At 47.2% G+C, this 12,100-nt stretch overlaps 1 protein-coding gene across 1 annotated transcript in view; it reads right to left on the bottom strand.

Moving 5' to 3' along the window:
* The window catches only part of LOC119454256 (sodium-coupled monocarboxylate transporter 1-like), a 106,801-nt gene that overhangs the window by 25,998 nt on the left and 68,703 nt on the right, over nt 1-12,100 (bottom strand). The window contains exon 8 of the mRNA XM_037716231.2: nt 6,228-6,357. Within this exon, the coding sequence (XP_037572159.1) occupies nt 6,228-6,357 (130 nt within the window). The remainder of the gene's footprint in view (nt 1-6,227; nt 6,358-12,100) is intronic.

The following is a 12,100-nucleotide window of genomic DNA, read 5'->3' as shown; positions in this document are numbered from 1 at the left end:
GGGTAGCGCCGGCACATCACAGGGGTGAGTGATATCGCCGATGCTGTTTAATCTGGCATTAATCGGATTACCAGCGAACCCACAAGAAATTGAAGGCCTTTACCACACTATATATGCCGATGGCATTCTGTTGTGGGTAAGGTAGGGTAATGATGGGCAGGTAGAACAGACACTCCAAAGCGCGATTAAAATAGTCGAACAATACCTAGAGGGAAACGGATTGGTTTGCTCGGCGGAAAAATCAGAATTATTATTGTACAGGCCGACTCGCAGGGGCCGTAAACCAAACAGCTACAGGGCGGCAGACAATCTAGAAACGGACATACAATTGAAGACTGCCGATGATGAACCCATACCTAAGGTTCATAAAATAAGAGTTTTGGGACTGCTCATTGAAGCAAAAGGCAACAATGGGGACACCATTAGGAAGTTGGAAGGGACAGTATCTCAAGTTATGAGGTTGATCAATGGGATAGTCAATAGACACAGTGGGATGAAGGATGGAAACATGATCAGACTGGTACAGGCGTTCGTTATCAGCAGGATCGCATACGCCGTACCCTACCTTAGATTGTACGCTGCAGAAAAGAATAATTAGAATGCCTAATTAGGAAAATTTATAAACAAGCCGTAGTACTACCAATCAGCACTAGTACCGACAGGCTATTAGAATTAGGCCTGCACAACACAATGGACGAGCTCATAGAAGCGCTGCGGATAGCGCAGTACAAACGCCTTTCTAAGACCAAGACAGGAAGACATGTACTAGAAAGACTAGGTATTCGGTACCATACTCAACCCGAAACGAAAGTGGACATCCCGAATGGTGTCAGGGATACGAGAACCGTTCCCCCTTACCAAAGAACATGATGCACCCCGTGTACCATAAAGGTAGAAGAGAAAGGAGAGCAATGGACCAGCAAAAGAAATTTGGGAATAGTAAAGACGCAGTATTTGTAGACGCTGCTAGATACAAGCACAGGCGCGGCTTTACAGTCGTCATAATTGATCACGAAAAGAAGTGCAAAACATGCGTTACGGCAAGCACAGCATGCATAGAGACTGCGGAGGAGATAGCTATTGCGCTAGCAGTATCACAGACCGAAGCCGACGTAATAGTCAGTGACTCTGAGGCGGCAGTAAGAAATTTCGCTAAGGGCTGAATTCTCCGGAGGCACTACGAATCCTGATGGCAGGCACCGAAAGTCAAGAAAGGAATGTTTATTTAATATGGACACCCGCTCACACCTCCACCTCGCCAGGAGACAGCAATAATAATAAGACGGCGCATAACGTGGCTCGAGAGCTGACGGACCGAATCACGGCCGATAATAGGGCCGGCACCTTAGCGTCTCCCGAGAACGAGGATGGAGAGGAGTGGGAATGGGAGGATCGCATGACCAGATTTATGACATCACACAACGCAACAAATTGCAAAGGTGCATTTTCCCACAACCTCACCGAAAGCTCAGCAAAAGCAGTCTGTCGAATGGCGGCAGTTACAGACCAGAACTTATCCGAACCCAGCGATATCACACCTTATTTACCCAGACATCTGCAAGACATATAATTGCAAGAACTGTGGTTCTAGAGCCAATCTGGAACATATGCTATGGGAACGTCCAGGCAGAACAAACAATAATGGGGATGCAGCCTCTCGCGATCGCCTCCGCGTACGCTGGGAGGCTGTTGCTCAGCTCTGCCATTGACGATCAACTATGGGCTGTCCAGCGGGCCGAGGAAGCCGTCAGGACTCAAGAACTCCTGGCCGTCACCTAGGCTGGACCACTTGCGCGTCCCACAACCTCGCATGGCCTTTCAATAAACTTATTTGACTGACTGGTACTAGTTTCGTTCCACTGAAAAAAAGTTCCGTTCCTGGTTCTGCTCCGGAACGAAAAAAAAGTGATCCGTAACGGTTCATAACGGTTTTGCTTGACATGCAAAAATTTTTGCATCATAGTAACGATGAAGACATAGTAATACTTTTCCTCAATGATCTTAGAAGCAGCACGTCACCAAATGTACTCGCCGTAAATCGAGACTGCTGTTCCAATAAAACTAACTTAAACACTGTGGGGAAACGCCTTGGTCCCGCGGTCCACGGCCACAGCTCCAGTCTCGGCCGGCGGCGCCCAAGGGCGCCCAGCGGCAGCTCGCGCGTCTTTCGCACCACTGCTTGCGCGTCCGTCCTCTTCTTTGTCCACGGTTGGCTCCTATCCACTATTCACGTCAGCGTTTCCGCACTCACCTCCATGGCGTTGACGGCATTCACTGGCAACACGGCGTTCGAACCAGGCGGCACGGACGACGAAAGGTGCCGAGTTGCCATGAGGTGGTGTTGGCGCGATCGCGCGCATGATGTCACCTGCGCTGGCGATGCCGCGCGTAGAAGCAGCGCATAGAAGACCACGCCACGACCAGGACCCACGCCAGGCTCGATGATGGCGACGGAGGAGGAACCGGCGGAATCGCACGTCATCGAACACCAGAAGTACAGCTCGCACCGCGGAAATGATCACGCACCATGGCCGGGTAGGATTCGCTACTAGCCGTGGAACGGGTGCCTCCAGCCTTCCCCATGACCATGATCCGTCGCGGACACAGCTGCGGCCCCACGTTGGGCGCCAGTGTGGAAAAACGCCTTGGTCCCGCGGTCCACGGCCACAGCTCGTCTCGGCCGGCCGCGCCCAAGGGCGCCCAGCCGGAGCTCGCGCATCCGTCCTGTTTGTCCACAGTTCACGTCAGCGTTCCCACAACACAAACGAAGGATGAAGCTTCGGTAAGAAAGCGTTGCACCCGCAGAAAACGAAACGATAAGCTGTTAGCGAGCAAACCGCGGGTTTTGCTACAATGCCGATCTGCTGGTGCACCGAGTGGCAGGCTTACATTAGTGGAGCGCTCGACCGGCTATCACTCGCACTATGCCTGCGTGATATAAGCGCTTATGCGGACCCCTGAGATATGCGCTAATTCTGACGCTGCCAGATGTCGGTTGTTTCGAATTTCTGACTTTCCCCTTGAACCGAAAACCGATAATATATGTAATATATATATATATATATATATATATATATATATATATATCGGTTTTACTCCGAAACAAATGAATAAATAACGTTTCGGTTATGTTTTCGTCCCTCCCAGACATATCGTTTTGTTTCGTTTTTCGTTTTCGTTCCTTTCCGACACACTGGATCATCATCATAGAGAGGTAGCGTGAGCTCTTTTGAACGCCAGTGGTCCGTCAGTCGTGAGTGGTCCGCGACAAGAACAACAAGTAGCGACAGACGCTGAGCGCGCTGCACTGTTGGAAGAAGAAAATCGGTTGAAGGCGGCGGCACCACAGAAAGCAAAACACGCCATATATTAGTCATTTCATGCTTACATCTACTCTCGATTACGGGAGAGCCAGAATTTTTCTGTAGTGGTTGCTGCTGCTGCCCCGTCACACCATAACTTAAGCTCACTATGTGGGCTGATAAAAAGTCGGTTTGATGATGTCAGATGATAAAAAGCACATTTTATTACAGAGCGCGAGCGTTGACGCAAACCAAACACCGTTAGCGAGTCTAGACTGAATGTTGCAGGGACAAGTAAATGAACTGGGGAGCATAAATTGAAATGCCTTAAAATGCAAAAAAAAAGGTTAATTTAGCGCGGCAGTTAGACTGGATAAAGAAATGCTGAACCGTGGAGAAAATGAATTCGTTGCAAAACCTAATCACCGTGTCTGCAAAACAAAGTTAACACGAATCCAGAAGTACAGGCGAAGCAGGTAAAGGATAGTTTCTAAAACTGGTCTTGAAAGTAGTGAAGCGGTCGCAAAACAAGAACAAATTATGAACTCGCCAATTTTTACCTAATAGGCGGCAGATCATACAGTGCACCAGCCTGGGATTGTGTATGTGAAATTCCAAGGATAAAATGCAACAACGTAATTTGGTGAAAGATGCTTCAAGCCTTCTTGTATGGCAAAATTCATCTCACAAGGAATATTAGAGGTGCCGATAATCAGGAGAAGCCTTGAGTAGAGGGTACACTGCAGTTGCGGTTTTCGTTTTCGTTCAGTTCCGTTCCGACACACTGGATAGAGAGGTTGCGTGAGCTCTTTTGAACGCCAGTGGTCCGTGAGTCGTGAGCGGTCCGCGACAAGAACAACAAGTAGCGACAGACGCTACATGCTTTGACATTCGCTTTCATTGCTTATTTTTACTGCTTTCATTTCGCACCAAGGGGCAGGTTATTCTTTAGCAGGACTTTTGCAAACTTAACAGAAAATAATGAATTTGAAAGCCTGAAATAATCTCTTAACATACGGGAGCAAGTAATTATCATACAAAAGAGCGGAAAAGAAGATTTGTATTATTCATGTATCAAAGCAGGATAAAGAACAATAAATACCGAAGATGAAGAGCAGACGAGGAATGTGCGAGACAAATGGATGAATTTACCTCTGTGTTCCCCAGACAGAGTACAGAAGGTAATGAGAGCAAGATGCAGAAAACGTTTTTTTTTTCGGCATTTCTAAACGAATAATCCCAAGGGAGAGGGTTTAGAGGGCTCCTAGAGCAGTTCTATTGATTTAGGGACATTTCAAATAAAGTGAGCGTTTGGCACAGATTGATTTGACTATCGTCTTTCCCGAATACTACCGCGCTGTGCTCTGCAGGAAGCGGAATAAAGAATAAACAACAATCCTGCTTTTCTTCCTGGGACCCGTTCCATTACTTTTCTCCGCGCTACTGCCAAACGCTAATGCTGTGTGGTAGCTCAGTAATTAGCGGGTCTGGCTACCAACTGTACATCTTCAACAGTGTAGTGATTTAGAGTTCAGACTAAGCAAGATTGTATTCGATTCCGATACCAAAGAATTTTCCGAGCGCTGAGTGGTTTAGGCCCTCTTTCAGGAAGAGCTAAGGCCACCCTCTCTGCTTACGTGCACTCTACTGCATCGACTATGGAAATACCTCAATTGCAAGTCGATCGTAGCTATTATTATTCTTTATATTTATATCATCATTATCATCATCTCACAGCCACTTTTACTTCGATGGTAGGGCTAAATGAGCCAGAGCCCTGCTATACATAGCCTTTCAAGTTAATAACGCTAATTTTAATACAGACGCGGTGCTAACTAGGCAAAATCTACTTGCACCGGCAGCTGATGCACATTCGCAGAGATAAGTTTTGCGAACAATTAGAGGCATCAAATCCATCCTTATTAAAAACGTCTTAATTAACTATTTCCTATTACGATTCTAGTATACTCAGAATTGTGATTATATTCATATTTGAATTTTGATTGACAATTGTATTTAAAAACACTGTTTTCTGGAGCGCTTCTATTCATCGATATTAATCATAAATTTGACTTAAGTAAGCTAATTTAGCATTCAGGGGCGTGGATCTCGACACCTGACGATAGCGCTGCAGCGCGCATAAGGAATAGAGAAAAAAATTGGGGATGCCTGGTTTTCGCCAGCCGAGAGCAAGCTGTGATCAGCTTCACCGAGCTTGTAACACGATGTGCTCCGCACAATAATCTATGTCACAAAGGAGGCTAAGCGTTCCGATCATGTGCACCTGCTCCAGGAGAGAGTTCCTCGCACGCCAAATTAAAGCTGCCGATCATGAACACCGTGTTTCTACAAAATAGATTATTGAAATCTGCTGTCAAAAGCTTTTCTATTGTGATTTGAAATGTACGCCCGATGTCAATTTAATAGGGATCAATACACCTGTGGTCGCGAAGTGACACACGATGTCGTCTTTCCCTCTCCATGTTTGTGACATCCTCACTGCTATTCGCTGGTGAGAAGATTTAGAGTCATTCTAGTACTGCGAAGATGGAAGCAAGCGAAGCTCCGACTATGGTGGGTCTGCTATAGGAAGGCTTCGGAAGAGATGCACTGCAGCAACGTACCCGCGGCTGTTTCACGCTGTAATCCGAACCAAAATTCACCTAGGAGAACTCGCACGGACCTGATGACTATCCTGGGATGTTGAGCATTCAATAAGAATACTATGCAAGGTCTACCTATAAATCATTGTTGTACTTGTATACCATTGCCACATTGTCTTCGCAATAATATTCATCAAGCCCAGTATAGTAGTCTATGTATTTGTGTGAAATTGCACGTGATTTTCAAGAAGACCTCTTCTGATTGTTGGGGCTGATTACAAAACCTGGAATACTGCTGTACAAGATTATATATGTATATTACCTGGTCGTAGCTGCTGATGGCACCGGATAGAGCTAAATCACAGTCTCTGTACCAGTAGATTATTGACAAGGCTCCGAATGCTGACGTGACAAAGAAGGCGATTACAAGAACGGCACCGGTGACGGCTAGCCTGCAATGATGAAAAAAAGATTCTTCGTTTCGTTTTGTCATAACTGTTCATGCACATATAACAGCGCAAATACTCACAGAACAACGTGCGCAATGCATATAAGTGCTTTAGAAACATGGCTACAGAAAGTTTCGAAAGCATCCAGATTCCGCACACAGTCACAGTAAGAATCATGCTCATTAGAGCTGCGGTGTAAAGCGTTTATAAGCCGCCTACGAAGAGAAAAAGAGGCGTAGCCGGCTTCCCCCGCTGCTAACATTGCGAACAACCAATAACCAGCAGCATTCAGTCCGCACAAATTTCTCTTGTGAGATGAAGCTACGGATTTGGCTAGGATAACGCCGCAACGCTTTATTGAGTTTGACAAATCATTGCATTGGGGCCCTGTGGAATTATTTTGACCAGTGACGATTTTTTGTTGTACTGAAACGTTGCACATACGCATGTTGCATTCACACCGAAGCCATATCGACCGACATATACAACCATTCAGTGTGAGCGCGGAGAGAGAGAGCAAAGAGAGGAAAGGCAGGGAGGGCAACGAGTCGTGCTTCCGGTTTGCTACCCTAGACTGAGGGTTATTGAAAGGGTTAGAAAGAGGAAAATAAGGAGAGAATGAAGACTGCGCGCACTTAGCAGGACGGACGTACAGCAGTACTACAATTAGTTATTGATGCCGGTGTTCCTCAAAAATTGCAGTAGCGCACAACTAACTTTCTGCGTCATCAACAGAGTGGTCAAGGTCCATGAATTTTGTTGCAGAAAGTGTTAAGCTTGAGCCCAGTCGGCTTAGTGCAGTCTGCAAGATCTGTGCTGGACATAGCAGTCAGAGCAAGTGCAAAACAAGTGTTCGATAGCTTCTTCTCAAGCACAGGTTTCGGAGATTGGTGTATAGTCCATTCCCATACAGAACGAATACGCGTTCGTAAACTCCACACCACGCCTTAGGCGGTAGAGCAGCGTTGCATATCCACGGGAGAGAGAAGATGGCACTGGAAGCCTAAGAAAGAGTCCAGAGTACGTAGGCGGCAATCAGATAGGCGGCTGGAAGAGCTCCAGAAAGCTCGTTGCTCTGTGCGAGAAGCAAACAAAGTTTCCTGATGGCGTAAGTCCTTTGCAGTGGAATTAAGATAGTCTGAGTGCCTCCATGGGCAGGAGGCACAATCGCCTTGCTAGCGAGATCTTTACCGACAATGCCACACTGAGCCGGAAGCCACCGCAAGATGACATCATATTCTTTTCCGTGAGCATAATGGTTACTCTCTCGTATTTCAGATATCATATGTTCATATTTACTTTGACGAAGAGCAGATTTTACCCTCCGAAAAGCTGGTTTAGAGTAACAAAACACGATGCATTGCTCCGGTTGTTTCGTCAATGACATAGTTTACAGCGGCACAGGGAGCCGCAATTTCTTCCGCCGTAGATGTCGTTATCTGATACACCTTGACGTCCATTGTGACCCGCTTAGCCAGAATGCAAGCAGTGGCTGTTGATCTGGTAGGCGAGGCCAAACCATCATTATAAATATGCATGCGGTCTACGGATATTTCATGTAACAAGCGCAGCGTCATTAGCTTCAAATCCACTGACGAATGAGTGGCCTTCTTAGTTATTCCTGGAATAGCAACACTTGAGGGTATCGAAGACACCAAAATGGATATGAAGTTCTCGCCGGCGGTGTGTAAGCTGATGGTGCACTCTCGTCATCAGCGAAGATCAGTCGCGAAAACGTAGCTCGGTGTCGCTGTGCCTGCAGGAAATGTAAGCGATGGTCGGGAATCCATGAAAGATGGCGAATGTGTACCATGAGGGAGTTGACTTCCACGTGAGTGGGAAGCAGATTATCTCCGGCGATGATGATCGTTGCTGGTGTTGAGGTACATCGAGGTAAACCTAGACAGGCGAGTAAAGCTTGACCGTGTGAGCTTTCGGAGACCACGATTGTTGGTCTTGCATGTGTTTTACGAAACTGCAGAGTCCCAAGAACTCTGTACAGGTGGAACATGGAATTCACAAGTGCGACCCAGGTTTTTCCACATATGAATTTACACCTCCCGAGCAATACCATAAAGCTTCTTCCTCAAATAGACGCAGTGGGGGCTCCATGAAAGGTCTCAGTCAATGATGGTGCTAAGGAAACGCTGCTTTCTAACGCAATACAGTTTGCACGTTGATATAAACCGGATGCGAGGACATAGGCTTCCGTGTAAATGCGACCAACGCGTCCTTTTCAGTCGACGCACTGAGGTATTGTGATCGGAAATCGGATACCGCCGTGGTTGCCACCCGCTCAGCCCTCCTAGCTCCTAGCCACTAAGCAACCACGGCGGGTTTGAACGCAGCTAATAGGACCAATGGCATAGTCAATGGAGAAGGGTCCTCGCCGAAAGGCCGCCATGGCGTCAGGAAATACGTGTAGGCCATCAAGAGAACAATTCCAGGCCGAGCAAGAAATATCCCCTCCATAACTTTGCCTGCGCAGCTGCGCAGAGTACGATAGGACGATAAGACGAGTGGGGACTTCCCAGATTTTAGAGTGGTGATCAAGTGACTCAATTGCCATAGTTGTGTGAGTGAAGTGTGAATACGCTCAAGTTTAGACTCTACAGGTCGAAGTGGAATACAGCAACGCACTGGATATAGTTGTATGTTTAGGGGGGGGGGGGGGGGGGTGTTAATATGGTGCTACTGCGAGGTGTTGTAAACAAAGTATAAACGCGTAGATCACTTCGTGTCTTAAAGAACGAATAGTTCTTTTGTATCACAACCCTACCATCATGTTCCTGGTTTTCTCTGATCCTTCACTTTCTACAAACTGCCGCTAAAACCGCGTCGGCCTCACCATTGCCAACCCGCAGTTTCAATGCCTGCCTATCTGCTACCTATCGCCTCTGTGACGTCTGACGAGTGCCTCACGACTCGCGCTGAAGACAAAATAAAGTCCGAGGTTTCTGTTGCACAAGTGTATATTCGAAGGCAATGTCGCAGCTACCAATGCGAATATGCACGTTGACACACGCGCCGCATCACGGCGCAGAATGCTCGACTCTCCTGCAGCGAACTGATAGACGATTCCAGGCCAAGAACCATTCTATTTACTCTGCGGCTGATGCCCAGCACGTAGCCGCGTTCCAACATTTAAAACACATTCCCTTCAATGAGAAATTATGATCAACTCTCAGTTTTATAATTGTATCCCGAGGAACTCCAGACTACATTGAAAGACTCGCTGGCTCCATTTAAGTTGTTGAAAGCTAAGCACAGGGAGTGTGCTTCGTGGAGTGTGGCCAGATTAAATATGAGGTGGTGCGTGGAATCTAGAAGGCAATAGTGGTGCCAGCGCTAACATTCGTAAACGTCATTCTGTGCTTACACTCGAATATCTGGTCGGGATGCGAAGTTACCAAAGATGAGTAGGCCGGTTGGCTTTGTGTGCCCACGGCAAAACCACGAATGAGGCAGTGCTGGCTGACATGGGTTGGGCCTCGTTAGAAGTGAAAGAAGAGCAGAACAAAATTATTTATGAAGACTCGGGAACATGGATCAGCATAAATGGACGGCTAACGTGCACACGTATCTCTACCTGAAAAGCGTGGACACTGAATGCAGGAAGAGGTAAAGAATGTTGGCAACCAATTACAGGGTAAATTAAAGTGTAAATAGAGCCCCAGGAGCCATGAAAAAGAAAGTGAGAGAAACAGACACAAAGAATAGGATGCACAAAATGGAAACAGAAATGCTGGCTCTGCCATAATTGAGAGTAGGTGTAAGCATGAAATGGCTACCGGCAAAGCAGATTCGTGCCGCGACACAGTCCTGAAAGCTTACTGAGCCGAAATGAGGCTGTTTTGAGCCGAACCTCGATGCAAGTCTCATCTCGGCAGACAGAAAGATGAGACTTGCATTGATGACGGGTCGAGCGTTCACCGAGCACAATCTCTAAGCTCGAGCCTCTGCGGCACGCGATGCTGTTGACAATCCTGCTGCCTAAGTCCGGGCGTTCTTCATTACACCCGTAAGAAAACGACGCTTATTGTTCATGCGATCACAGTCATCATACCACTTATTTTGCGAGCATGTGTATTTATAAAACTGAAGCCAGATCGAGGGTCTCGATGGCGTATCGTCAAAAAAAAATCAGGAACAACCACTTCTCGCGTTGTATGCCTTGGGGAGTTAAGCACTGAGGTTAAAACTCTCATCAGCTAGCCACTTTGCTGCATTTGCTGCTCCTGCGGACGCAAAACGTGTTCCAGAACTAGGCTAACTCTTTGCTCCTTGGTTGTTACTGCGTCGTGGCTATTTGATCTGCTAGCCCACTGTTCAAACTAGTTCGCCTGCAGATCAACTCTGACTGAACCCTTAGAGCCCATTTCTTCAAGGGTGTTGTTAGCCTTGTGAGCTAGGAACATCAAGAAGTCCGGTGTGCTGAGCTATTCTGGAACGTCGATGGCAACGTCTCCGTCTTCCTGACATGTCTTGGCGAGTAGATGGCCGTGTTCGCGTCGGACAATCGTGAACAACACCCACATAGTCCAAAACTGTGCAACTGCGCCAATATATATGCAATGTTCCGTTTATGCTGCCATCACTAATAGTCACAGCGAATCATACTTCGTGTTCTTCTCTGCCCTGTGCTTCTTTCACCTTGTTCACGAAATCGGTCTTCCTCATTTTATGCTCGTAACATTAATAATTCGATTGAACACTCTGATTTCTCGTGTAAGTAGTAATTCACCTTAAATATTAAAATTGTGATGTCTACCTCAGGTAAAATATAAAAGATTTGGTGCAGCTAAAAAAAAGCACCTATTATAGGGTGTTCAGCTAATGTTGGCCAAATCATTCAACAAAAAAAACGACAGAAAGAACACGATGCAAATTACGACCTTAGGACCTACACTGTCTTAAAAGAACTCAGACTTCAAAAAAAGTGGTCGCAGTTTCACGTGAAAGGCGAAGCATCAATTGCGATAGCAAACTTGTAGAGAGCTATACGGAGTAATGATATTAGCTTTATCAGCTGTATAAACTTGGACATGCAGCAGCATCGGCAACACGCAGAACTGTTGTCGACGCCATCGGCGTTTTGCCCGCGTTCGCTCAAAATGCGTGCGGCGTTGGTGACTGTTGCCGGAGCCTGTGATATAAATAGGCACTTGGTGCCGCAGCTAAACGTCGCCTCCCTTCTCTCCCCCTCCCCCACGGCTTCTCGCGCGTCGGAAGAAGGTGCGTTTGCTCTACATATATGGTGATTGTAAAGGAGAAAAGAGACGCCTACTTCTGCAGCCCTTAAGCGAGCACGGCGCGGAACGCGCGTTTGTTCTCCGCCGTGCGTTCACTCCCCGTGAAAGACGCGCCCCTCGCGCCCTTTCACTCGCACATACAGCGTTCGGCGCGCGGCGACGATTTCTTCTCCAAATGACGTCATACGGAACCTCACGGCGACGGCGACGGCTACGGCGACGGCGACGCCGACGGCAGAAATCTGCTTTTGAGTGTCCATATAATTGCTATCGCAATAAAAGTTGTCGCAGTTTCACCTGAAAGGCTAAGCATCAATTGCGATAGCAAATTTGTAGAGAGCTATACGGAGTAATGATAGTCGCTTTATCAGGTATATACCCTTGGACATGCTGCAGCACCGGAGCACCGGCAACACGCAGAACTGTTGTCGACGCCGTCGGCGTTTTGCCCGCGTTCGCACAAAATGCGTGCGGCGTTGGTGACTGTTGCCGGA

The sequence above is a fragment of the Dermacentor silvarum genome, chromosome 5 (assembly GCF_013339745.2).
Source record: "Dermacentor silvarum isolate Dsil-2018 chromosome 5, BIME_Dsil_1.4, whole genome shotgun sequence".
NCBI classification, from domain to species: Eukaryota; Metazoa; Arthropoda; class Arachnida; order Ixodida; family Ixodidae; genus Dermacentor; species Dermacentor silvarum.
Note: the sequence above shows the minus strand (reverse complement) of the source record. Positions and strands in the feature narration are given on the sequence as shown.